The sequence below is a fragment of the Natator depressus genome, chromosome 14, assembly GCF_965152275.1.
Source record: "Natator depressus isolate rNatDep1 chromosome 14, rNatDep2.hap1, whole genome shotgun sequence".
NCBI classification, from domain to species: domain Eukaryota; kingdom Metazoa; phylum Chordata; order Testudines; family Cheloniidae; genus Natator; species Natator depressus.
Window position 1 is genome coordinate 22,200,325 of NC_134247.1, and position 27,991 is coordinate 22,228,315.

The 27,991-nt window shown below is 57.9% G+C and overlaps 1 protein-coding gene across 1 annotated transcript in view; it reads right to left on the reverse strand.

The window, feature by feature from the left end:
* The window catches only part of USP43 (ubiquitin specific peptidase 43), a 176,290-nt gene that overhangs the window by 50,476 nt on the left and 97,823 nt on the right, over positions 1–27,991 (reverse strand). Inside the window, exons 4-7 of the mRNA XM_074971087.1 lie at positions 24,409–24,501; positions 12,573–12,708; positions 11,900–12,044; positions 1,864–2,026 (exon numbers count right to left, since the gene is read on the reverse strand). Coding sequence (XP_074827188.1) covers positions 1,864–2,026; positions 11,900–12,044; positions 12,573–12,708; positions 24,409–24,501 — 537 coding nt within the window. The remainder of the gene's footprint in view (positions 1–1,863; positions 2,027–11,899; positions 12,045–12,572; positions 12,709–24,408; positions 24,502–27,991) is intronic.

Genomic DNA, 27,991 nt, shown 5'->3' on the forward strand with positions numbered 1-27,991 from the left:
CCCTGCGGAGGTCAGGCAAAGCAACACTGAAATGCAGGCTGTGAAAAGCGCTGGGGAAGCACCGGGCTCCCCTCGTCCCTGCCAGCGGGAAAGTTAACGCTCAACACTGGACAGACGAGGCCTGGGCTGCAGCCCAGCTCCGCCACAGGCCGCTTGTGGGACCTCGTGCACATGGCTCCAGCCCTCCCTGACTCGGTTTCCTTCCCTACGCGGACAGCTGGCCGACCTCCCGCCGGTGCGAGGCCCAGGGCCCGTGGGGACGCTCTGCTGAAGGGGCTGGACGAGTGCTGCCAATGGCATTAACATTCCCGACCCACAGCCGCCGACAAGGGGCGGGAAGGATCCCCAGTGAGATGTGGGCTGCTGCCTGTCTGCCCTCTGAGTGCCCTGCTGCACTCCTGTGCCCTCTGCCCCACTCTGGTGCTGGGCCGTTCCAGGGAGCGATGCCCCACGAGACGGCCAATGTGGCATCGTCTCAGAGATGTGGAGGCAGGGGGGGCCTGTGACTTTTCCTCCAGCCCTCCCCCCATACACAGACCCTGACAACCCCACCCCCGGCCCGGGCAGGGAGAGACTGAGATGCCCTGTGACTGGCACGGCCCTCCGAGAGCTCAGATGGGCTCTCAGCGACAGCTCTGCCCCCTGGAGAGTGGGAGGGGGCCGCGGCTTCCTTCCTCCAAGCTGTCTTTGGAAGGAGGATTGAGAGGCCAGGCAGGGTCCTGAACCGGCGGCATCTGTGAGCATCCCTCCCCCTGCGCATGGAGAGAGGAGAACAGAGCCCCAGCGTGGCTGGGCCCAGGAGAACAGGGAGCAGAGGGATCAGACAAGGTACTCGGTAAATGGCTTTATGTTGTTGGAGGAGGAGAGGCTGGGACGGAGTCCTTGTCCCAGAGTGAGGGGGGCACAGAGCCCCCTCATGGCCAGATAGAGTATTGCAGCAGCTCTGCCTCAGTTTCCCCACTCTCTTCTTTGGCGATCAGACTGATCTGGCCCTCCACCCCCCAGACAAGTCCCAGCTGCAATGACTGGCAATGCTGACCCCCATTCCCGGTCTGCAGTCCCACCATCCAGGGCCTGGCATGCTCTCCTGCTGCCCAGGGCCTCGGGCAGTCTGTGGTTCCTGTCCTGAGCCAGGCTCCTTGTCCCATGCAGGCAGCCTGTCTGCTCTGCTTCCCCTGCCTGTCAGCACTGGCAGCTCAGCCCAGCCCAGCCCAGCCACGGGGGCTACACGGGGCAACAGCTTAAGTGCAAGAAGCGGGGGGAGTGGCTCTGACAAAAGGGAGTGGGCTCACTGGCACAAGATTTCAAGATCAGTTCTGCGGACCCAAGAGGTTCAATCAAGCACCTACCATTTCTGGTGCTTCGTTAATAATCATAATTATAACAACAACAACCCCAGCAGCTAGCTCTTATATAATGATTGTCAGCAGCCGCTCTCAAAGGAGGCCAGTAGCATTATCCCCATATTACAGAGGGGGAAACTGAGGCACAGAGCGGTGAAGTGACTTACCCAAGGCCACCCAGTAGGCCAGTGGCAGAGCCAGGAATAAACCCCCCCCACCCCCCAGGTCTCCGGAGCCCCAGGACAGTGCTCTAACCACTAGACAAGAGATTCAGAGACTCGGCCATGGCTTGCCTGCTCCATCCCAAGGAGACAGGTGCCATGAGCCACCCAGCGCGGTAACACAATGGATCCCGGAGAAGCCAGCAGGAGCTTCTCCGTGTGGATTTGGGCAAGTGCACGTTGAACCATAATGCATTTGCAATTGCACCCTCCGGTTTGCACTCCCGGCTGCACAATGCGTGCACCGAACTGCATGATAGGCACATCCCCCAGCATATAATGGAGGCAAAGCGACATACCTGGCAGCTTGCAGCCCCGTCCCTGCTGTGTTGCAGAGGAGAAGCAGCACTCTTCCGCCTCCACCATGGTGCAAGAACTCCGAGGACATGGCCCCGGCATGGGGCAGTCGCTGGCCTTCGGGATCAGAGGAGTTGGGGGAAGATGGAAGGCTGAGGGGGCAGCCTGTAGAGGAGAAATACAAGAGCAAGAGGGCAGAGAATGAATCCCCGAGCCAGGGCTCCAGCATCGCACGCTGCAGGGGGCACGTATGGAAGCACTGAGCAGGGGACAGTTACCAACTTGTTACCCCAAAGAGAGTGGGGCAGTGAACTCCTGGCAGGCTGGTGACCATGGAGGGCCAATGACATGCTGTCTCAGGCAGGCCGCATGCCTCAGGACCCCATCGGTGGCTCCTCCTCCCTCTGCCAAGACTGCAAGCTGGGGAGATCCGGTCCACCAGGCCTGGCTGTGCGCTAGGCTCCCCTGCTCCTCACCAGTCTGTGAGGCATGGGCACCCCCAAGGGCATCAGTGACCAGCTTAGGGCCTGTACATCTCCTCCTGCCCTGACGGGTAAATCCACTGAGTAAGACTACTTTCCTGCACCACCGCGGGCAGGAGGAATCAGAAGGAGTCCCGGGCTGAGCATTGATCCATTTGCAGGGTGCGCGGCTGGCAAGAAGGGCATGCCCCAGCCCACGGAGTACCTGCCATCTCCCGACCTTCTTACAATCCGGGCTGGGCAATTAACCAGTCTCCGTATGGTTGGGAGAGAGCAGGAGATTCTCCGTGCAGCTGGGCTGCCACGTGCCCCAGCTCCCAGTGCCGTACGCTCCATCTCCTCTGACGCTTTCCCATGTCAGGACTCTCAGTTAGCACGGAGAGGTAATTAATCACTGTCAGGCTTATCTGGCCACACGCCGCATCGCCCAGAATTACACAGGCGGAGGCTGCGGAACCAGATTTCCTGCCAGCCTGAGGTTTCACCCCCCACCACCCAACAGCCTGGCACCTGAAGCGTGAGACTAGCTCCGGTTCTGATGTCTGATCAGTGCAGGTGGAGTTTTAGCCACGCAGAATTTGTCTCCTTCCTGGGCTCTTTGCTGTTCTTTCCCCCTTCCCCCTGCAGAGCCACTCCCCACAAACTAGAAACCACAGTGGGGACTGACCATGGCCGGGGTGGGAGTGGTCAGTGGTTTAACCGCGTGGTTCGCCCACTGCCCCTTTTGCACTCAGCAGCAGGCAATCAGCTCTCCTCTGGTGGGCACAGAACACAAGGACTTTGGGGGCTGGCGGGGATGGGGGAGAGCAGGGACAGTCACAAGAACCCAGCTGGCCCATCCTGGGTGTCACCCGAATGCCAACCCCCCTGAATCACATGCCACAGGGTGACACTCGGCCGAGTGATGCTAGGCAGAATGAAGCCCTGGGTGCACACACAGCCCTGGCAGAGAACAGGAGACTGGATGCCACCTGCTCCCCCCCCACACTCTGATACCGTCACGCCCCTGGCGCCTCCCCCGAAGAGCCAGATGCGCTGGTGCAAACCTTCCTGGGCTGCTGCTTTCTCCAGGGTCCACATTTTATCCCCTCCCTGCTCCATTCTGCCCTTGAGTGACAGTCCCCCTTCCAATCCCACCGACAAGTCCCTGCCCTGCCGCTGCCCCCACCAGGCCAGCCGAGCGCTGCCTTGAGATCTGCCAGCAGGCAGAGTCCAAAAGGCCAATGCATCTGAACCAGGCACTGCTCGGACGGCTTCCAGCTACAACCAGCCCCTCCTCTGCTTCGCAAACCTGTGGTCGAGCCCCTTGACACGGGAACTGTTACAAGAACCGAGCACTGATCACACTCTGAGGAACTCAGATGGAGCCCTGGCGGATCTGGCAAAGCAAGAAACGAGCTGTAGGGAAGAGTAACACCAATGTACTCGAGCCAACAGGGCACGGGCACAGCACGGGGGGGTGGGGGAGTGTGGGGCCTAGAGGGGTACAGCGGGTCAGTGCACCAGGCTCTCATCTCCAGACACCACCTCGGTTGCCAAGTCACAATGGGCCGAGCCCTCGATTCAAGTCCCTAAGGGAGGGGTTGCTGCACAGCACTTGGGCGTGCTTGGCAGGCGACACGGGAGGTGCCCAGGGCTGGAACAGCTGCCGCAGTGTTGGAGTACGGCGCATTGACAAAGCAGGGTGTGGGCAGACTGGGGAGCAAGGGGGCTGCACAGCGGTGCAGGACTCAGGGACCCTGGCAGAGCTGTTCGGTGAGAGGACTAAATGAGAACGGTGGGGTGGAGCTGCAAGGTCGGACTGAGGTGCAGCAACCGCAGAGATGTGTGGAAAGTTGGGGCTGCATTTCCCTGCAGCCAGTGCTGCCCCTCTCCCACTCACTCCTCATCCCCTCCACTGTTTTACCTGGAACCCCGCGATCCAGCCGGCAGAGGCTACAGCCCGACACTGACCTACGTGTTTAGGGTGAAATGGCCGTAGAGACCTCCCGGGCCCGGCTCTGGGGCCTGTCTCTGCTCCCTGCACTGCACTCTCCGGCCCCATCCCAACCACGTGCCACACAGACAGGGCCACTGGATCCTACTGGGCCAGATGTGTGCTCCAGACCCCATCTCCAGATGTGCACAGCTGCCCCTTGCCAGGCTAGACGTGATGGGATTTGGAGCTTGGCTTCCCCTGATGTCGGGGACGAACGGAAGCGATCAACATCTGGCTGCTGAGAAGAGCTGCTGGATGGTTCCAGGAGCTGTCGCCTTACACCCGACTGCTACTAACAATGATCATTATTCACCCAGAGGACCTGCTGTGAGGGCTGAATGCCCCTCGCTTGTGGAAGATCCAGGCCCAGAGTCGCTCCAGCTGGGCAGCAGGCAGGGGCCTGGGCAACACGGGGCAGGCTGCCCTGACGGGTGCACATGGGGAGAGGGTGGGGGCTGGCCAGGGTGGGCTTGTGCTCTCAAGCATCCTTCTGCACCAGCCCAGCTGCTTCAGGAGCCCTGCCTGCAGCGTGCAGCTGCCCCCCTGTCAGACACACCAAGGGAACAGACAAGCCCACCCTTGAGGGGAAGCATCCCTCAGGCCCCAGGGCTCCAGGCCAGCCCTTAGAATTATGATGATTCCTCCCTGCACCGGATGAGGAGAAACCAGCCCTCGAGGGAAATTAATCCAGTCACTTCAACCAGGTCCTTTGTGCAGATCTGTCCCCGTCCCTGATGTGCCACAGAGCACAGCAGACAGAAGCAGAGCCAGGCCTGGGCTGAGGGGTACTGGCAAAGCAAGAGGGGCCAGGCATGCTCCATTCCCTAGCCAGGGTCCGGGCAGCCCCTTACTGGGGAAGGCCCCTGGTGGCACGGGCTCATTTCTGAAGGGGCGATGACGGGACACATTCTGGGCTGTCCAAGAAATCTCTGCAGTGTTGAGAGGTATTGGCTGGGTGGGAGGGGAGCCCAGGACTGAAGGTGGGACGGGGGGCAGCGGGGTTAGGATTTGTGCTCACAGGCAGCACTTGAAGTTAGGGAGCCCAGAGCTGGAATAGCAGGAGGACTGCAGGTCAGGAGCGAGGGGCATCGGCAGAGTTGTCAGGTAAACGGTCCAGCACGTGCATTGCACTTGGGTTTCCCCTGCCACCACCAACCGACTCATCCTTCCCAATCACCCTGCCAATCACAAACCCCACCCTGCTCGTCCTGCCCCACTCCTCGCCGGCCAAACGTCACTCGGGACAATGTGCCTCTGCACCAGAATATGAAACAAACTCGTTTGGGGAGACGCTCCGACACGTTTAACACCCAGCGCAATGTTTCCATTTCCACAGAGCCGGCCGGTCTATCTGGTGCCCTTCCGGTCCTGGTACTGAGGGGCTTTGCAGAGGCCGAGGCAGCCCCGGTTGCTGAGGCTGGGGAATGCCAGGATCACATAGCGGCCAGAGCCTAGCTTTCAGCATCACGGCTTGATGCATAACTTCTGGACATTAAATATTTATGGATATCAATCAAGAGCCAGGAGAAGCTGCTGCCTTGGGGACAATCCACGCTAAGCCTTGTACCTTGAAATGCCGTCTACTGACCCATGCGCTGGCACGGTCAGGCTGTCAGAATTGCGCAGAGCACTGAGAGGTTGCGCCAAAGCTCAGTTAATTCAGCGAGGCCCCTGGGCCCTCGGTGCCGGGCTGTTCTCTGTCTCCGCCTCAGTCTCCTCCAGAGCAGGTTGCTTTGCTCCACGTTTTGCCTCCACTTTGAGAAGCCCCTGCAGCTCCAAGCTTGTTCCCGTAAAGCCAGCCTGGAGAAAACCGGACGTGATCCTGTAAGCCTTACTCACCCGAGCTGCCCCACTCACAGCAGAGGTGCCACACAGGGAGTCATGTTCTATCCACAGCCCGGCCATGGGACCTTGGACAAGTCACTTGCCTGCTTTGTGCCTCAGTTTCCCCCGCTGTAAAATGGGAATAACGATACTTTCCCACTGTGAGATCTGTGGCCTTGATAAGTGCTGAGTATTAATGTATACCGTGACCTCACAAACCCAGTAATTGCTTCCCGCACTGCTGAAATGCAGCTCCTTCTGGCCTGCCACATGGCAGCTGTTTAACAGCACAGGACAACAGGCAATGAACCAGAACACCCCGCCCAGTTCAAATGGCCCTCAGCTGAGCACTGCACACCACAGGAACACCCACCCGCAGCTCCCCGGCAGCCAGTGCCTCGCTGAAAGGCCTCGCTAGGAGGGTTCCCCGGGATTGGGATCCAGGTAGGGCCCCAGGGAAGCAGGATGTCTTCCTGCATTTGCCTTACTGAGCCATTTGTCTCCACAGCCTGGAATTCAAGCCAAGGAAGTTGTAGGTATCGGGCATTTCATCCTGGGAACGTTTATAGCACCCCTTACAGCATGTACGTGTGCTAATGCATGCCCCTGGAATAGCCGTGAAGGCCGCGGATCAGGATTGAGGAGCACCAGCATTGCTGGGCAGGGGGAGCCCAGGGCGGAAATAGCAAAGGGTTGCAGATGGGGATTGAGGGGTCCCAGCAGAGCTGTGGGTGAGTGAGTGAGTCCAGGACTGGGATAGTAGCTGGGGCTATTGGTCGGGAGTGCGGGGCATCGGCAGAGCTGTGTGAGGGGAGCCCAGGGCTGGGATAGCTACGGGGCCTGTGGGGCGGGAGTGAGGGGCATGGCAGAGCTGTGTGAAGGGAGCCCAGGGCTGGGACAGCCTTGGGGGTCTGTGGGGGCTCTCTTCCCTGCCCACAGTAGTTGGAGATCACTCATGGGAGCAGAATCAAGTCCAAAGAGCTTAAAAACAAGAACTGGGGCTTGCAGGGGACGTGCCCCATGGCTGCCTTCCCCCAGCTGGGTGCCTCACTGCCAGGATCTTGGTGCCCGGGGCGAGGAACGCAGCTGGCCGGGAAGGGAAGGCTGGGCTGCAGGAGAAAAGTCTATTTCCCAGCGGCCTCATGCTGCGATTGCCGGGTTATAGATCTTAATAACAGGCCAGAACAGTGATGGAGCCTCACTGCCCCTACCACCACTCGTCCTGCAGCTATTTTCAGTGGCGGGCTCATCCGCACGCACCTGGGAGGGACGTGATAGATGGCAACAGCCTTCAAGTGAGGCATAAGCCTAGGTAAGAGCCCGTCAAAGGAACAGATGGTCTCAGCTCCCACCTCCCAGCACCAGCCACGGCCGTTCCTCCTCGCAGCTGCCTGGCCCACCTGAGGGCTATTTCTGACCAGCACTGCCCTGGGATGAAAGGGAGGGGAAACCTGGCACCAATCCCTGGGCCATGCCCAGCTGCAGCGAGAGCTGGGAGGGCTCAGACCCCTGGAGGCCAGGCTGCTGAAGGAGCTGCCCAACTGGGCCAAACTGCAAAGGGAAGGGGACAAACAGGTGTGACTGGGAAGTGCCCCCAGCTGCTGCCAGAGCAAAGAACCACCAGCAGCTCCCGCCTGCCACCAACTGGCAGGGGCACCAAGTCCCTCTCCAGCGTGCTGGGGACGTCATGGCCGGATGGCGGGTTCCGCGTGTCTGAGGCCCACACAGGAGAAGAGCAGACCCCCAGGGAGAGGGGCCGTGGCAGGGCCGGGTGCTGCTGATGCCTGCCCACTTACTGCCCACCCCCCGCAGCTCAGCGGGGGGCAGGCTGTGGTGGCAGCTCCGCACTCTGGTCCAACGTCCCAGCCTGGGGAGGGGCCATATCAGGACTGCTCCCGAGTCATCAGCCCTGGGGGGCATCTCCCCACCACAGACCGGCCACACTGCCAGGGGGACATGTCCTGCTCTTGTACTGCAGGGAGCAGACCGGACTCCAGGCTGCCTCGTGCTGGCTGAGAACCTGGGGAGAGAAACAGGCCTCCTTCCCCACAGCCTTGGCTTGGGCAGAGTCCAGCTTCTCCTGCCTCCCCATGCTATTCGCCTGTTGTCACTCCTCGGACAGGCCCAGTAAGCCTGCCAGAGAGGGACCTCAGGAGATCTGGGTTCTAATTCCTAGCTCTGCCTCGGGCGACCTTGGGCACATCCCCTGGGCCTCAGTTCCCTGTCTGTGAAACGGGGCTCTGATACCCTCCTCCCCCCCCACCCGCCCCACCTCATGGTGTGGAGGAGGGGCTCTATAAATGCACATGAGGTGTCCAGATAGCACAGTGAGGGGCCTCTAAAAAAGGCTATCAGGAAAGATGAAGCCCTGCAGCTATCCTGGATCCATGATCTGGTGCTTTCTGCTGCAGGGCTGAGCTCCCTAACAAGGGAAGGGCCCGATTGCTCATCGTGTCTCAGACCTCACCAGCGCTCCGCTTGAAGAGAATCAGCTCAGCAGTTAATGCTGCGTGACATGAAAGGATGCAAAGCCATGTCCCCCAGGCCGCCTTGTTCACCGGCCCCAGGCTGTGTCATCCTTGGCCGGAGAAGGAGCTCTGGTATTTTTACACTCCTCGGCGTTAGCTCCAGGAGGGAGATTTCCCTTCTCAGCCCAGGCCTGGTGCCAGAGACGCCGTGCCCTGATGCAGCTGCACATGTGCCTTATACGGTTCTGAAACACGCTTGGCACTTTCCTGGGGAACCTGAAAACACTGCTCCCCAGGGGGCTGCCGGGGAAGGAAGAATTAGACCAACAAGCTCCATTAGGCTACATCTATTATTGATGGGGCTGCTGCAGGAATTGCTTTGTTCAGGCCTTTGCCTGCGGCAAGTACTCAGGGAACATTCTCTAGGACAGCAACTTCCACTTATGTTAGGTGCCCTCTGCTTGGACTCAGGCTCAGCCCAGGCCCAAGGAGGGGATCTCAAAGCACCCTGCCTGGGGTACGGGAACCTCCCATGCCTGGGGATGGAGCCTGGAGAAACAATCAGGAGTCTGGCTGCCACCTGTTCCCCGGAAATCTGGAAAATTGAACACATTCCCTGTGGAGATTTTACAAGCGTCCTGCTTCTGGGCAGCACTGCGAGCTGCTCCTTTCTTGCCGAGTTTTGGATCATGTGTTTCCAGGCACACGTAGGACATGCAGAGGGCAGTGAAAGTGAAACAGAATTGGGGCGGGGGGTGTTTTCTGAACTTCAAACAATCAAATTTCATTTGGTGCCATGGTTGGGTCGGTTCTTACTTCATCAGCCCCAGGATGCCCACGGCCCGCTCCAAGCGGCAGCGCGGCTCATTCCGGCACCAAGCAGCTGCATTAGCCCTGGTGGCAGCTAATCAGAACGCGGGTGGCATCTGCATGAGGAGACATTCCACACACCCTGCCCAGATGCCATGTGTACTTAGGCTAACGTTTACTGAACACCAGCTGGCCTCTAATTAAGTCACCATTAAGGGGAGTCCTGGGGTCCGATTACCAGCACAAGCCTTGCCAATGAGCATGATACTAGGACATCGTACGTGACGCTTTCCTTTGAAACTCCCATTATCGTTAGCTGGAGGGGTGAAGCTGGGTCAGGAACAGCGTGATGGGCAGTGGCCTCCGCCCCCAGGATTCCCCTGAAGCTGGTGCTGTGCTGGAGGGATACTGCTTTACCTCTGGGCACCATGAAGTTAGCTCTGTGGCAGGTGTCAGTCTGGCCTTCTGAAGAGCTGCTGTTAGGGAATGTTAGGGGCCCAGTTCTCTCCTCAGCCCACCCCAGTGCACCCCCTTCCCTGCCAGCAGAGCTGCATGGGCATAACTGAGGCCAGAATTTAAGCCAGAGCCTTTTGGTGTCTCCTTAGTCCCCGAGTGGACGGATGCGGCTCTGAGCAAACTGGCGGGTCCAGGTGCATTGACACCCAGGGGGGCAGCACCTCTCAGAGCAGCATTAAGCAGGCTGCTGCCTCTGCAGCTCCGTAGGCAATCTGGGCACGCCGCTCGGTTGCTCCGGTTCTTCTCCCTGCCCCCGCGCACTCCGGCCCGGCTGGGCACCTCCACCCAGGAGAGGCAGGTTCACCGGGCTGGCCAGAAAACAACTCGCCCATTTCGCAAACCATTTTGAGGTTTCAAACCCTGTTTGCACCTGGAATGACAGCGCCCTTTGGAGTCAGGGTCTATGACTCCCAGGGGAGGGCTAACGATACTTGCCCCTCCCACACAGGGCGGGATTTGGATGCGTTTACTCCCATTGACTAGCACCCTGCTCCCCAGATAATCCCCTGCGGCTTAGTGGGCCCCATTGCACCAGCAGGGTGCTGGCCAGGGTGGGTAAGGACAGCAGCCCCTGGCACTGGCTGAGTGGGAGACCGTGCGGGAGACCGTGCTACGGAAGTGCAAAGAGTTATTAGAGGAAGCGTTGGAGGACTCGGATGAAGGGAGGGTGGGTGCATGGCTCACACTGGGTCCTAGAACTCTCATCTGCAAACCTAGGGGATGGGCAGACCTGCACACCTGCAGCTGGTGCTGAGGGCGGTCCGGTCTCCCTGCAGAGAAATGCAAGAGAAATGCAACCCACCTGCGTCCTGACGGCTGCACTAGGGGCTGTGCATCAGGCTGTCCCAGGGACGATTCACTGGCATAGCCTCCTCTTTCTGAATGAGCTCAATGCAGGGCCTATGAAAGGGGCCAGACACAGAATCCTGCCAGGCCCCCAGGACCCAATGACCAGAGAGGTCTTCTGCATCTCGGATGTCTGTGAGGCTGACGTCCTCTGGCTGTGCCTGCAGCAGGCACACAGCTCAGGTGGTGACAGAGCCTGTTCCCCGACCCTCATGGCTCCTTAGCCCTGCCCTCTGGCGAGGGAGATGGTCCCTAAGCTCCTGGCCATTCAGCTGGCAACTCTGCAGTGCCGGGTGCGGGGAAATGGCAGCATTAGGAGTTGGGTGTTTGTCCACGAGGACAAGCAAGCTGTGAACAGGCCGCGGCACTGCATCGCACGGGCTCAGCCGGTTGTGCCCCCGGCACTGAGTGCACCCTAAATCAAAGCACAGAGAGTGGGCAGCGCAGCGCTTTAAAGATCAGGGTGAAATCATTGGGTATGTGGCAGGTCAGGGCCCCATTGCGCTGGGCGCTGCACACGCAGGACGGGGGGCCTTGCCCCCCCAGAATTAAGCATTGTTATCCCCAGAAAGCATCGTTATCCCCAGAAAATTGAGTGACTGCCCCAAGGAGCCTGTGACTGAGCTAGAACTGACCTCAGATCTCCTGCATCCCAGCCCAGAGCTGTAGCCGCACCTTCCTCCCTGTGTCTCACACATTGTGAGATACCCTCATGGGCAGCTGGTCTGGCTGTGTCAGGAGAGATTCTGCTCCACGCGCGTTCAGTCTAAAATGCCCCGTGCCTTTAAACAGGGGCCATCTGTTGCTAATAGGCCATCAGACGAGGTACCCTGACATTCCCTCAGCTCAGTGGTTTGGGCTCAGCCTGCGTATTTGTTTCCAGGGTACACCCAGAAGCTGGGACAGATGCATATTGGGAGGGGCAGGGGGAGCTGTCTCCAGGGATTCAGTCCCAGGGAGAGTGGAGTAAATCCCACATCAATTTCTGCTCATTAAAGCTGCAGAGCTACAGTCAGTCAACCTCCCACCAAGGCTCAGAAGAGCCTCACAAGGCTTTTACCACGTGCACGTTCCCACCTGCCTGCAAGGAATGAACCCGAACGCAGTCTGGTACCTGAGAGCCGGGACGAGCTGCCTCTGGTGAAGGGCATCGGGGCCTGGAAGGCATAGATGCTGTCGCCCTCCGCGATGGCGTTCAGATCCTCCTCGTCGTGGAAGGAGCGCTGGAACCCGCTGGGGGACAGCTCCACCAGGATCACCTGCAGCGCAGGGGAATGGTCAGTGACCCCGTCTCCCTCCCGTACAGGAGTTGAGGAGAAACCCACCCTGTGGCCACGGTCTCTCCTGCATCTGGAGAGCCTTGAGCTTGCAGAACCACTAAGGGGTCTCAGGGCTGCCAGGGGCCTCCACACAGCAGCTCAATGCAGTGAACGTGGATGTGCCCACGGGGGGTCTCCGGAGCTAAGGCATGAGCTGCTACAGCTGGGACCAGGCTGACAGGGTTGTAACACACCCATACCATCTGTGAAACACACTCACCAGGGGGTTCCATTCACACCCTGCCGGCTGGTGCAGCGATGCCACCTGGCGTCTGTGGCACAACGCAGTGAGTCCCTGCACCAGAGTGGCTGAGACAAAGGGGGGGGGCCTTCCTTGCCATGTGAGCCCTGCCTGGCCGGAGCGGGCACCCCCAATGCCGCCAGGAGTGCGCTCGGCAGGGGGCATAGCTGGCCACCTGGCTGCTCCAGGCTTGGGACAGTGGGAGGGAGGGTCTGGCCCCGACTCACCTGATCGGGGGTGATTTTGCCTTCTTCTGCCACCATTGCCCTGAGGGTCGCCACGGTGCTGAAGAGGGGCACCGCTAAGCCTATCCGCAGGAACCGCTGGCTCTTGGACTGGAAGACTAAGGTGACATTCAAGGGCCTGAAAAACAGAGGAGCAGATGGGCTGCAGAAGGGCCAATAAGCAGCTCATGGGGGGGCCTTCCCCTTGGACAGTCTGTGCCCCAGGGAACCCGAGCTCTTGTTCTGGCTGCGAATTAGGATGCGTCGTGTGTTCCCAACCCCGTGCAGGCAGTGATGAGTGCAGACAGCTGAGCGCTAACCTGGGAACACACCTCAGCACCGAGTCCCACCATAAGGGCCACAAACACATAGGGCTCGGCTTTGCCCTCCACTGAGCACCTGCCCCCGGCTGCCAGAGCCTGCACTGGGGCAGAGTTACCCCATAACGTTTAACATCATGGTCTGGTGGTCTGGCCCCTTTAAGGAGCGGTGGGGCTTGTCTATGACACGGCCCCTTTAAGGAAACAGGAGTTTAAGGGTGCAGCAGACACGCTGGGGACGGGATATACCCCGCTTTGGAGAGGAGGTGCTGCGAAGCAGAGCCGGAACCCAGAGCTGGTGGGCTGGCGAAGCAGGCTTGACCCATTGCACAGCCCCAGGCATGAGGGCTGAGGAATCCCTTAACCCGGGGCAGGGTTTGGACCTGTGGGCTTTATTAAGGCTTAATAACTCGGGCCCAGGTAGGGGGATACTGCGATACTGCGCTGCTGTGGACATGGGACTTGGGAGCAGCCAAAGGAAGGCGAGGGCGGCGTGGCCCTGCGGGCACGCTGTGTCGTGAGGGGACTGCTCCAGGACAGCATCCAATACACTTTTCCCACATCACAAGCATTTCCCATTGCTCTACCACTGCGTTGGGGCTGCACACAGGGGAGCAGCTGACTAGGAATTCTGGCAAGCGAAGGGCTATGGGAGGCACCCTATCGTGTAGGTCTGTTTAGGGTGTGGTTTATTACAACCCAGCGGTAGCTCCCAAAGCCTGGGCCTTGCTCACGCTCTGGCTGTGGATGGCAAAGGCCTCCCATCAGGGCAGCCAGCGCTCGATAGCCCTGCTGCATCCACAGCTACAGAGCATCATGGGATAGCGCCGGCCCTTTCATGGTAAAGCCAGAACAAAGGTAAAACACAGAAATGTGGGGCTGGCAGGGACCTTGGGAGGTCACCTCGCACATCTCCCTGTGCTGAGGCGGGGCCAAATAACCCCAGGCCATCCCTGACAGGGGTTTGTCCGACCTGCTCTTGAAAAGCTCCAACGAGTAGGATTCCACAACCTCCCTTGGGTGCCTGTTCCAGAGCTTAACTGCCCTTAGAGTTAGAAAGTTTTCCCTAATACGTAACCTAATTCTCCCTTGCTGCAGATTAAGCCCATTACTGCTTGTCCTCCCGTCAGCAGGCACGGAGAACAATGGGGCCCTGCTCTTTTCAGAACAGCCCCCTTGGCATATTTGAAGACTCGTCTCAGGTCCCCCCTCAGTCTCCTTTTCTCCAGACCAAACATGCCCCGTTGTTTTAACCTTTCTCACAGGTCAGGTTTTCAAAACGGTTGTGTTGCACCACGGCCCCTCAGGCTAGGGTGGACATGCTGCGGAGGCCCCTCTGCATGGGGGTGACTGTTGCCCGGAGTGAGGGGCCGGGTCCTGGTGGGGGTCTGTGCAGGGCATTCACGGGGCAGTGGGTGCTCCAGAGAAGGAAGCTTGGGAGGAGATGTCGGCCTGTGGGGCATTTCCCTTTGCGTGTGGCTAGAAAAAGCCTTGTCACTGGGCGAGGGCTCTGTCCTTAGGTGGGAGACCTGTGGCCTAGGGAGGCTGGCAAATGGCTCCTGGAGCTGGGCTGAGACAGCCAGATGCATTTCACTGGGATGCTGAGCTGGGTTTGAACCCAGATCTTCAAAGGGGAAATGCCAGTGCAGTCACACACTGTCTCTCCTGCGCTCCTACCCCTCCCCCAACTCAGCACCCCCAGACTGTCCAGCCCCAATTCCCCCACACCCTGCACTTCCTGAGCGCCCCATTGCAACACCCAACTTCACCTCTCTCCCCTGCCAAGCTCACCCCTCAGCTACCCAGCCCCAGGGTCACCTCCAACCCCAAAGGTCACCTGATCCTTCCACCCCTTGTCCCGGGCAAGCTCCTCACCCTCTGCCTCCCCCGCCCAAGCCCCAGGCCCTGTCCTTTGCTAAGGGAGATGTGGAGGTGGGTGCCCGGACACCCCCTCAGCGCTCCAGGAGCTGACACGTGTAGGAGTCCTACCACATGGCTCTTGGTGCTCTTCCCTTTGCTCTGCCGCCCAGCAGAGAGAGATGCGTGAACTACAGAGGCCAGCTGAGGGCTGAGCCGGGCACTTTCCCAGCACGCACTGCTCGCCCCGGGTCAGTGTCTGCCCTCGACCTGCTCCCAGCAGGCTCTGATCTTCAGCGCAGCAAGAGCCGCAGGCCGGGGCAACCATCCCTCATCGGGAGAATCCCAGCCCCCGAACCTCTTGGTGTCGTTTCCCAGCTCTCCGCGGTGCCTCCCCACACAGCCGTGCTGCACTGCAGCCTCGGGAGTGAGACAACGCGACCTTAGACCTGCTCTGCAAGGCACTCGGCGCAGTGCCTGTCAGTAAGAGAGAAATGCCCTCTGAAGGGGGCATTCAGGGGGCGGTTAACGCCTGGGAGTGTGTGACCAGAGAGAAGGACTTTTGCAGTAACAGGGTCCCCGGGCGGATTGCAGCGAGTGGTCCCAGGGGCGGAGGAGTCTGCAGCTCGACCCTGGCAAAGAGGTGGTGACCTCAAGAAGGACTGGCACACTAGGAGTTTTTCCTGGAAACCGTAGAAAGCTGCCCTGCCTGCGAGTGGCCAGCAAGGAGATGTACGCTAAACGCCTTAAGAGCGACCTGGTGGAGCTGTGCAGGCAGAGGGGGCTGCGCATTGGGAGGTCCACCAAGGAACAGCTGATTGCCCAGTTGGAGGAGAGGGATCGCTTGGATGACCCAATCCCTGTCCCTGAGGGAAGCCGCCCGGTGGATGCAGCGTGGGCCCTGGGGCCTGACCGGGCTGGGAGGGATCAGACTGCTGCGAGGACATCCCAAGACCCTTCCTACCTATGCCTAGGGGAGGGGTTGGGGGAAGCCCAGCGAATACCGAGGGCACCTTGACCCCGCAGCCAGCAGGGGATCCTCCCAGCAGAGCTCCCCATCCCTGGAGTGGATGCGGCTGGAATGGGAGAGGGAGATGAAAATGAGGGAGCTGGAGGATCATGAAAAACAACGTAAGCATGAGCAGGAGGAGAAGGAGCGGGAACATCAGGAGAAGGAGAGGCAACGTAAGCATGAGCAGGAGGAGAAGGAGAGGGAACGTCAGGAGAAGGAGAAACAAAGACAGCATGCACTGGAGCTGGCCAGGCTGAGGAGCAGAGGGGCCCTGGCTGCGGTGAGTGAGGGGGACCCAAGACTGCAAGGAGCTTTGATAAGTGCTTCCTGGCCCAGCGGAAGGAGGGGGAGGACATAGATAGCTTCCTGACGGCCTTTGAGAATGCCTGTGAGATGCACAGCGTTGACCCTGCAGACAGGCTCCAGTTCCTCACCCCCTTACTGGACCCCAAAGCCGTGGAGGTGTACAGCCGAATGACAGGGGCGGAGGCAGGGGACTACGAACTGTTCAAACAGGCCCTGCTCTGTGAGTTTGGGCTGACCCCCGAGGTGTACCGGAGAAGGTTCCAGAGTCAGCATAAAACGCCTGAGGTCACATACCTACAACTGGTCAACCGAATACAGGGGTATGCCCGCAAGCGGACAGCTGGGGCCCAAGCTAAAGAGGACCTGCTTGACCTAATCGTACTGGAGCAACTGTATGAACAGTGCCCTTCTGACCTGAGGCTGTGGTTGGTGGACAAAAAACTAAACCCCCCCAGCAGGCTCCCTTCTGCAGCCTCTGTTCACATTCCTGGGCAGAGGCATCACCACCCCCTCCTGGCTCAGGTGACAGGCTCTCAGGTCTCCCATCCCCAGGGCACATTCCCAGGTCAACACTCCCCCCTCCCTGCTGCGTCACATCCTCACACCATAGCACGGCTATGCAGAGGCACTCGTGGCATTTGCCTGGAGAGAGTGAAATAGAGCGTCCCCTCCCGCTCTGCCCCGGGAGACACGTCCGTGCCCTCTGCTGTCTGTCTGCGCCGTGCTGCCGCTGCATTGTTCCTTACCCTTTAAGCTGAATGAGCAGGTTTATCGTCCAGGGGCTGACAGCACCAGTGCCAGCCCCCGGGACAGCCCTCAGTGGGCAGAGCCTTCACTGTGCGGCGGGAGATAACACTCGAGGCAGCGCTCAGCATGGCAGACAGGCAGCTCTCTGTCAATACAGCCACGGTCTACATTGGTTGTCCCCGCCCCCTCCACAAGCTCAGCGCCAAACTGGTCAAAACGCAGCCAGCTGCCAGGGGCCAAACTCAAGCGGGGGCTTCGCTGGCAGAGATGCAGGCGCCAGGAACACACAGAGCCCATGAGCTGCCAGCTGCACTGGGTCCCCGGTGCGATCCAAGGCGTGCACATCCAGCTTGCAGGCCCTCACTACCAAAGCCCGAGAGCACCTCACGGGCTTTACCCGCCCCACAGCGTTGCAGCCCTGTTATCCCCATTGTACAGCTGCGGGAAAGGAGGCACCAAGAGAGCAGGTGACTTGCTCCAGGACACACAGGAAGGTCTATTACTGAGCAGAGATTTGCACCCAGGTCTCCCAAATCCCTGGCTAACTCTAACCACTAGCCTATCCTCCTTCTCCCACTGACCTCCCAAGCCTGTCCTGGGACACTGGCTGCCTATGCCCCTGTGCTCTGCTCCTGCTCCGAGGGCAGCCTTTCAGTCCCCTGCTCCGAATGGCGGGGGGCTGGGAGTCCTCAGGGGAGCCCACTCCCCAGAGCTGACAGGCCCCGTATCCCTTAAGCCGGGCAGTATCCCAGGGTTGCCAGTGGTGACCAGGAAGTGCGCCAGGCAGCAGGGGCTGCCCATTTTGATACCCAAGCTGATCCCCTGAATAGAGGTAGGTGAGCAGGGTAGAGGGGAGCACAAAGATGGTCTCAGTTCTGTAACACGGTCTCACCTCTCTATCTATCCACACAAACACCCGTCTGCCTGTCCATTTATCCCCAGAAACATCTAGCTAGTTATCCAGCCCAATACACCCCCTCCCCATCTATCCATTCCAATACACCTCCCTCCCCATCTATCCATCCCAATACACCCTCTCCCCACCTATCCATCCCAATACACTTCCTTCCAGATCTATCTATCCCGAAACACCCCCTCCCCATCTATCCTTCCCGATACATCCCCCTCCCCATCTATCCATCGTGATACACCTCCCTCCAGATCTATCCATCCTAATACCCCCATCCCCCTCTATCCATCCCAAAACACCCCCTCCCCATCTATCCATCCCAATACACCTCCCTCCCATTCTATCCAGGCCAATACACCCCCTCCTCAGCTATCCAGCCCAATACACCTCCCTCCAGATCTATGCAGCCCAATACACCCCCTCCACATCTATCCATCCCAACACACCCCCTCCCCATCTATCCATCACGATACACTCCCTCCCCCTCTATCCATCCCAACACACACACCCCTCCCGATCTATCTATTTATCTACCTACACCCCCACCTACCTGTCTATCCCAGGACACACTCTCCCCATCCATCCATCTATCTATATCGGCACAGTGTTCAGACCACCCCGCACGCTGGGAACTCCCCCTCCCTGTGTTCAGTGCTGGGCTGAGAGGTCGCCAGCGACAGCCCCTGAGTTCCCCTCCCGGAACGCACAGAGAGACACGGGATGTTGTAGTCCGCAGGAACAAATCCTTTTAGCTTTTGGATCAGACCCTCCGGTGGGATTCCCCCACCCCTTCTCCGAAATGTCAAACCTCAGGACTCATAGCCAATGAGCAATATTTAGTCAGCCAAGGAAATGAATCACTTAGCACAGCGACGCTGCTGGGCAATGAGGGATGAGGCTGGGCCCTGTACATTCCACCACAGGGGTTTATAAAGTATTTAAATCTGTCAGTGAAGCCCCTAGCGGAACAATGATAGTATCAATTTGCAGAAGCCAAGCTGTGCAGCAGAGCATGGGAGTGTTACTGCCCAAAGGAATAGTACCAGAGCAAGCAAACAGTGCTGTGACGTTATTGATTTGAACTGGGACCATATAGAACATGGTTGCAACCAAGGTCCTGTAGTGGCACCAAATCTTATATAAAGGGGGTCAAATGAGGTGTCTAAGACAAGGTTATGGTTTGCTGGTTATGATTATGCTGTCTATATGTGTGTATCATTTTTATAGTTGAAGTTATGAATATTGGCTCTATACTGTCTGTATTCAAACTTATGCTATGCTTCTGGGGGACACCCCAGACAAGTTGGTGTCAGCTCTGCCTAGCCTGCTTGATGGCCCCATCAGCTATACAACTGACCCACTGAGAGAAGGCAGACATGCCTTGGGACTCAGCAAGGTGTGCAGGGACATGCCTATGGACAGAGCTCTGAGGTTTTTCCAGGCCGTGTGATGGACAGCTTGTCTTTGGGACCAAGAAAGAAAGACCACACGGCAAGAGAATATAAAAAGCTGCTGCAGCTCCTCCATCTTGTCTTCAGTCTTGCTTCTTACCTCTGGAGGGACTTTGCTACACTGAAGCTTTGAACCAAGGACTGAAAGACCCGTCCCAGCTGCGGATGTACTCCAGAGACTTGATTTGAACCTGCAGTTTATTCCATCCCTGCTGCAAGCCTGAACCAAGAACTTTGCCATTACTGTATGTAATTGATTCCAGTTAACCAGTTCTAGCTCTCATCTGTATCTTTTCCTTTTATGAATAAACCTGTAGATTTTAGATTCTAAAGGATTGGCAACAGCGTGATTTGTGGGTAAGATCTGATTTGTATATTGACCTGGGTCTGGGGCTTGGTCCTTTGGGATCGAGAGAACCTTTTTTCTTTTACTGGGATATTGGTTTTCATAACCATTTGTCCCCATAATGAGTGGCACTGGTGGGGATACTGGGAAACTGGGGTGTCTCAGGGAATTGCTTGTGTGACTTGTGGTTAGCCAGTGGGGTGAGACGAAAGTCTTCTCTATCTGGCTGGTCTGGTTTGCCTTGGTGTGCACGGAAACCCCAGCCTTGGGCTGTAACTGCCCTGCTTGAAGCAAGTTGCCCTGAATTGGCACTCTCCGTTGGGTCCCGCCAGAACCAGCCTCGTTACAAGTGTGTAAAAGACTGGGCGACTGTGGGTCTTAAAGGAACCCCAGACTAAGCAGCCAGGGGCTTAGCCTGTGCAGTGCCGTGCCCCAGTGCCCAGCAGGAGGAGCTGACCGACTCCCTCCCCAGAAACAGCCGGTTTGAGCCGCTGGTGGCAGGAAGGTTGGGATGAGTCCGCGAACATTACAAGCACTTTCCGCACTTCATCCCCCATCCTGCGCGCGCGCACACACACAGCCCTGCTGCCTCCGTACGCACACCCACTGCACACCCACACGTCTCTGCCTGCGCATGCGTGCGCACACACACACACACAGAGCTCTGCTGTACACTCACAACCCTACTGGCATTTACGCCTGCCTTTGGTAAGCTCATGCAAGACCCAGCTGGCATTATTGACACACTAGGTTCCTTGCCAACTGGGGCTGCCCACATGTGCTGGGACTGGGCCCACTAACCCACCTGGGCCAGGACTGCCCCTGACCCCCAAAGCTCAGGGCAGCTTCACACAGCCACCACCTTCTGCAGAATTTGGATCAACCCAGCAGAGACATTTCCCCCCCCTCCCCGTAACCTCCCAGGCCCCAGGGTGGGCTGTGCTCAGTCCGGACTGGGGAGAGGTTCCAGTTTAAGAGGCAGGGTGAGCTAATGGGCCAGGACTCAGGAGATATGGTTCTGCCAGTGACCTACTGTGTGACTTCAAACAAGTCTCTGTGCCTCAGTTTCCTCTCTCAGCCTCTCTGTGTCTTATCAGAGCTCTCTGGAGCACACACACTGCCTCGCTCTGGGTCTGCACAGTGCCCAGCACGAGGTTCTGATCTTGTCTGAAGCCTCCAGATGCGGCTGTGATACAAGTTCTTTTAATAAATGCTGTCCCAGGGATCCACAGCGCAAGCAATGGGAGCTTTGGGTTGCTGCAGACGGGACCTTGTTTGTGTTTCAGGGCCCTGCAATCCTTCTTTCTAAGCCTGGGAGGGCCTGTGGTAGCAGACATTAAAACGGTGCCCTTAGTCCCTATTTTAAATCTTTCTTAGAGAGGTTTTAAAATGTTATTTGTTGCAATTTTCCTGTGATGCCGTGTTGCCAAGTCTCTCACTAACAGGGATTTTCTTAAAGCCCCAGCTCCTGGAGTCCTGGGGAGAGAGGAGAATCTCAGCTTGGATTTAAAATTTTTTTTTAGTCCTTAGCCTTTGGAGAAAAGCTGAAACTTGGCCTGGGTGCGACCTCACGGCTCCAAAGCCAGCCAGTCACACAAACAACCCTCAGATGTATTCCTGGTCACACACTCAAGCTTTTGAAGCCTCTCTCATGATTTTTGGGGGGCTGACTCATGACTTGGAGCCACCAGGGGGAGGCAAAGCTCCTGATCTCATCAGAAACCATTCTGAGCAGAGTGGGGTGATTTCCCACCGGACCCCAGTGCTGAGGGAAGAGGTGGATTCTCCCGTCTCTTGCGGTCTCCACAGGAAGGCTGGCTGCTGTTCTGGAAGAGACATGCTGGCCTGAGGCAAGTGACTGGGCTACCTGCAGAGGTAACGGTGAAATCCTGTGGCGTGTGCTCTGCAGGGGGTCAGGCCAGGATCTAACAGCCCCTTCTGCCCTATGACGGGACCTCACAGGCTGCTCTTACCCGGGGAGGGACGGGACAAATAACCCCAGACAGCTGCTAAGTCTCCGGGCAGCGCCCTCCAGCTGCTGTACCTGTCCCACACGGCGCTACTGAGGGGTTAGACTGGGACAGACCTGAACCACCGCCTCCAGGCTTCTCTGCAGAGGTGGGGCCGGGCACCTGGGAGCCAGCCAAGACCTTGGCTCCGCAGCCGCACAGGCTGGTAGGAAAGCGTCTGTGGCCCCTTCTCTGCCGTGTAAAGGTAGCCGCTACTCCGCCCCTCCTCCCCCCACAGCTGGGTGGAGACTTGACTGCACAATGTGCTCACGCACACCCCCCCACACAGGCACGCACACTGGCCAGCGCAGCAGACCCAGTGCGGAGGGGAAAGTATCGTCTGCGCCTGGTACAAGGTGACTGCCCCGGGAGCAAGAGGGGAACCAAGGACCACTTTACGACTCCACGCTGCCCCTTGCTCCGAACTTACGCTCAGCTGCCTGATTCTCCTTCTGCCTCTTCCCCCAGCACCCTGTAAAGGTCCCTCAGGCAGGGCTGGAGGGCAGGTTTGTGGGTGCAGAGCGGTACTGTCCCCCTGGAGTGTACCACACTAGCCCCAGGCGCTGCCGGCACGCAGAGGGAGCCCTGTTGTGCGGGTGTTGTGCAACCAGAGACAGAACAGAACCTGCCAGCAGGGCGGGCTCCCAGACACACAGGGACAAGTGTTTCCTCCCACTGTCGGTTTTTGCGACTAATTGCACGTTAACGTCGCAGCTCCAACGAGACCGGGAGGCACGTTCAGCGCAAACGCTTGCCAAACACACTTCCTGCTGCGGGAATTGTTACCAGACACGTCTCTCAGTTCAGCGCTGACGCTGCTGTTCGCGCCAGCATCTATTATCGATTGCAAAGTGTGAAAACAGCTCTTTGGAAGAGTAAATCCTGTCAGGTGGACGGCCTCAGCTCTCGTCTGTAAGACCTCGGGTCTGAGAAATGATATCACAGGAGCCGGTGATCTGTGTCCTAATGAGCCAGCGTGGGGGCAGCCGATCTGTAGGAACCGGCTGCTAGTTCAGAATGCAAAGGAGGATTTGACGGGTAAGAAAATGGTTGTTTTGCTCTCACCAATCTCAGTAAAAAGTCTCATTTTCTTTCCTTCCTTCCTTTGCAGGTTTGCACCTTTTCAAACACCCTGGTGGCTACTCCTTGCTTGATGTTGCCCAAGCCGGAGAAAGAGCAGCTGAGTTCCTAGAAATACAGATGAAGGAGCTGGAACGAAAGCTGCCCTGTGAGAAGAATGGGCTGACCTCCCATAACAGAACCTCTCTATTAGAGGTTGCAGAGCCCAGTGCTGGCTAATGCAGGGGGCAGAATGGCGACTGCAGAGCTGCCTCTGCCCCCCATGGAGGGCGTTTGGTTTTAAGGGTTTATTAATTTCTTTGGGGGGGGTATTTTTTAGCAAATTTTGAGTTTTATGCAGCTGTCCAAAAATGGCAGGGGGGCTTTCCTTTGTATGTGCTGTACTGAGTGTCTCTTGGTAACGTTCCCTGGTGCACATTAATGTAGGACTGCTTCAAATGGCTCTGGGTTAAAGCGCACTAGGCAACGTTTAGAGCGCACCAGCAGGGTCTGCGCAGCTCCATTAATGTGCAGCCAGTTCGTGTGCTTCAGGAATCTCCCCGGCAGAATGCACCACCTGCCGCCTGTAACTACAAGTAGCCATTTCCGGTGTTCACTGGATAAACACCAAATACTTTTTCTTTTGGTATCGGAGTGTTTTATGGGCGAACACCTACAGTCGGAAGTCCCACCCCCCTGCTGGGGCTTGGGGCGAGCGCAGCTGTTGCCATGTCCCCTTCAGGTGACAGAGCGGGAGTGCAGGGCAATGAAGGGAGGGCAGTTTTGCAAGTGTTTCCCTGGCCCAACCACAGCCGATGCACCTCAGTCCTGATTGAAAGCCAAGCTCCAGCCAAGGACCCACCAGTCTGCCCTGCAGCTTTGCCAGCGCATGTCAGTCATCATCCTCCGATCTCCCGGTCCTGAGCTCCCCCCCCGACAGCTCTGCCAGTGCCCCTCATTCCCGACCTGCAGCCCCCTGCTAGCCCAGCCCTGGGCTCATGCACACGGCTGTACTGGTGCCCCTCACTTCTGACCTGACCCGCAGGCCCTTGGTATCGCAGCCCTGGGCTCACGCACACAGCTGTACTGATGCCCCTCACTCCCGACCTGCAGCCCCCTGCTATGCCAGCCCTGGGCTCACGCACACAGCTGTACCGGTGCCCCTCACTTCCGACCTGACCCGCAGGCCCTTGGTATCCCAGCCCTGGGCTCCCCCCACACCGACACGCAGCCACTTGATATCCCAGCCCTGGGCTCCCCCCACACACAGCTCTGCTGAACCTCCACCGGCCCCGCTGTCCCATTCTGCCAGTCCTAGGTCACCACATTGACAAGTAGCGTGGTGCGTCTGGGCTGTGGACTGACCAATAGCAACTGCGATGGGACCCGCCCAGCTCACTGTGATTGGAACCCGGAGACAGACCCCCGACACTCCATCCATACTAGCCCCTTTCCCCCACAGCGAGCAGCCCCACCTTCGGCCAGGGGCACTGGAACAATTTGTATAGTGGGGGTGTTGAGAGCCATTGAACCCAACTGTAAACCCTGTTTATAATGGAAACCACTTCAAACCAAGGGGTGCAGCAGCACCCCCAGCACCCCTAGTTCCAGCACCTATGCCTTCTGCAGCAGGGCCCCCTGCCAGGGACAGGGACAGGCAAGCAGCACATGGCTCCCACCGCACACTGCGCTGGCTTACAGGCTAGCAGGGCCCCCTGCCGGAAAACAGGAGACAGGGCGGGAAAGAGAGGGATGGCGTGGGGATGGAAGATGTTTCCCAGGGGCCAATCCAGGTGCAAGCTCAGAGCAGAGGCTCACGTACCTGGTCTGGCGCAGGGGGATGGGTAACGAGACACACAGGAAGGGGTCAAAGGTGTTGCTCTGCTTCAGACAGTGCGGGCAGGTCAAGGAGGACCTAAAAATGAAACAAGAAACCACAGTCAAATTAAACATGGGCAGATCTGACCCAGGGTGCACCCCACCCAGGGCAAAAAGCAACCAGGGGCAGCATCCTTCTGCCCGGGTGAGGGCACAGCTCCGGTTCTGTGATTCCCGGCTGTGATTCACCTTCCAGTGCAGAACTGTCACGGTGCACACTGTGTTCTCCAGCGCAGTCTGCACTGAAACCATCTAGGCAATTGGGCTTCCACCCCTTCCACATCTGTGGATCTGACCAAGAGGAAGTTTCTCCTGATAACCAGCCCACTTCCGACTTTGGTCAGTTTCATCCCCTGGTTTGTAATATCTCTCTCCCCTCCTGCTCCCATTAGCAACCATACTAGGCCCCAGCCACGCTGAGGCCTGGACACAGAGCACTGCCACGCAACGGGCTGGTTTCCTTTAATCTCTGCCACTTTTCTATCCCTCTCTTCCCAAATCCTGGTGCTGTCTCCCTGCCTGAGACCGGAGAGGAGGCCGCAAAAAGCCTAGCTGGCTTGAGATGGCCACAGGTACAAACAAATCCAAGGCGCTGGGCTTTCTGTCATGCCTCTTGCAGCCTGACTCAGATCTCATGCTGCGGGCCACTATCTACACCAGCAGGATGCCAGACCGGTCACCGGGGACACTCAGCAGACTCTAGATGGCAGTGAGCAGAGTATTAGGCCATGGGGCTGAAGGAAAGCTACCAAAGGCAGAGTCCTCCCCATGGTGGGGTTCATGGCTCCTACCCTGAAAGGAACCATACAGCATTAGAGGGCCAGCAGCATTCGCTTGACTGGTAGGTTAGGAACAGCAGAAGCAGCGTCAGAAATCAGCCCGAGCGACGATCGCGTGGGAGCCTGCAGAGCTTATGCTGGCCAATTGGCTCAAGTGAACAGAGCCTCCAGAAAGAAAAGGAGGACTTGTGGCACCTTAGAAACTAATCAATTTATTTGAGCATAAGCTTTCGTGAGCTACAGCTCACTGCATCGGATGCATTCAGTGTAGCTCACGAAAGCTTATGCTCAAATACATTTCTTAGTCTCTAAGGTGCCACAAGTCCTCCTTTTCTTTTTGCGAATACAGACTAACATGGCTGCTCCTCTGAAACCTGTCTAGAGCCTCCAGAGGAAGCCTCCAGGTCCACAATACAACAAGGGGGCAGAGGGAGATCCAGCTCCTTTCGCTTCTCTCCCCAGCAGGGAGGAGTTAGATCATTTCTCATCAGTGTCGCCCCGGAGCGCCACACTCTGCAGCCCCTGAGAACCGACAGCGGCAACATCTGGCCGCCAGTGCCAGGGGTCATCACCAGCTCCCTGACACGTTGCTCTAAGGGACTCCAGGAAATCCCAGCCAATAACATCAAACCATCGTTGGCTTTCCTTCCATGGGCCACGTATGTGAACTTGTGTGACAGAGCCCTGCCCTGTCTCGTGTGAACAGCCAGTCGGCTGTAGCTTCCCTATGCAGCTTTGCTAGAACACCCCAAGGAGGACTTCAGCACCCCTGCATCTCCTGTCCTGCACTCCCCAAATGCAGCTGTGCTGAGCCACCGCAGTCTGGGCTACAGCCCTCTGCTATTCCAGTCCTGAGACAGGCACATACTCTTCTGATGCTCCTCACTCCTGACCCGCAGCCCCCTGCTATTCCAACCTTACATTCCTCAACACAGCTGTCATTTTTATGAATGTTCGTTACAAATCAGATGAGGGTCAAGCCCCAGGGATTCTGGGAAGCCAGGGCTTCAGAATTCGCAGCAGGATCCTCCCCAACCCCCCCCCCCCCCGGGTTCCCGAATCTTAAGTTTTCATATTTAAAAAATCTTTCTGACCCTCATGGTTGAGAAAAAATACTTCAAAATGTCACCAGTGAGGCACTGTGCTCCTGAGTCTGCAGACAGCCTGACACCATAGGCTGCCCATTCATCCCAAATGACTGTTAACTCTGAAACCTAATGCCACACCACATGTGTTAGCTATTCACTACTGATCATTTTAGCCAAAGTACCACCTGATGTGTTTAATCTACAATCCCAAACTGCCTCCCACGTCTCCCCAAGAGACTCAGGTGCCCCCTACTCAGCTGCCCTCCCTTCCCCTCTGCGCAGCCTATCCAACACCCAATGGATGTTTTAATGAGTGGCCTGCTGGAGCACATGCCACTCAGGAGCTGGTGGGGGCCATGCCTATCCTGTCTGAGAGGCAGGGCTCAGCCTTCACCTCTGCGGGGGTGGTATCCTGAGCTCAGTGGGAGGAGCCCATGGAACTGGGAAGTGATGGGGCCATGTGGAAATGCAGAATGTAGGGCCCTGAGCTCACAAGGAGGCCCAGAAAGGCATCAAACTCCCTATACACCCACAGATTGCCCTGGCACAGAATCAATGCAACAATAACCCACTGGTGAATGGGCCCAGGAGATGGAATGGTAACACTGGGTTTGGGTGAATGTGTGTGTGGTGTGTGAGATGGCCTACGCATTCAGGTGTTGTGCAGGGAAGGAGAGGGGCGTGTGTGTGTGTACCTGTGTGCATACAGTACGCCTGACGCTGTATGGCAGTGGGTTTACACTGGAGGTAGAGTGGCTCTTCATGTTTACGTGCCTCAGTCTAAGCCTACAGTTACCTGCCTGGTAAATCTGCAGTCCAGCCGGCTTCCCCATCTGCTTCTTTGGCAGCCCCAGACTGGAAGCCGGCTGCAGAGAATTTCAGCCAGATGGTCCCCACCCTCCTTTTCTGGAATTTGCTGCAGTGAAACCCGCCCAGCCGTGCTTCGCTTTTCCGTTTGATCGCCACCGACGACGGAGCGTTCCGCACGAAGGGCAGTGATCCGAGGCTGAGCGATCTCCCCTCGCTGTGACTGCTTCTCTCCTCTGCGCCCGTGTGTGTTCGGCTCGGGGTCCCGGTGTGAAGATGCTCGCTGCCGATCACTGCTTGGATTCGCCGTTTCCAGCCAGCCTGCTTTGTGCTCTTTACCACGTTCCTCTTGCTGTTTGCGGCAGGGAGGGAGCTGGAGAGGGTGGAGAGGGGATCAGGGATAGCTCTGCCTCGGGACAGAAATGCTGCAGGCCCGGAGCGTGCTGTCTGTCCCTGTACCTCTCTGCGGAGGCACTTCATTGTTGTGCAGCAGCAGCCCCGCATTACAGGTGCCCCGGCTCCCCCATTCCCCCAGGCTCCACTCTCCAGTCAGCCATCTCAGGGGCTCCCCTCAGTGTCCTCTGCACTTGGCTGCTCCATTCATCTGTCGTTAGCAAACCACCTGTGGAGTGGCACCAGCTGGCTACTCCGTTCCATCAGGTGATGCTCGCTGGTTATTTATCTGGAGCCAAAGCTGGGCCAGGCACCAGCCGACTCCCTCCACAGCTGCGAACAGAAGAGAGGCCCCGCCACCCGTCTGCACCCGATCCATGGAACACACAGTGGAAACATCAGAGTGACCCCACCAGTTCACACCAATGGCTCATCTCCGCCAGCTGCTCATTAACACTAC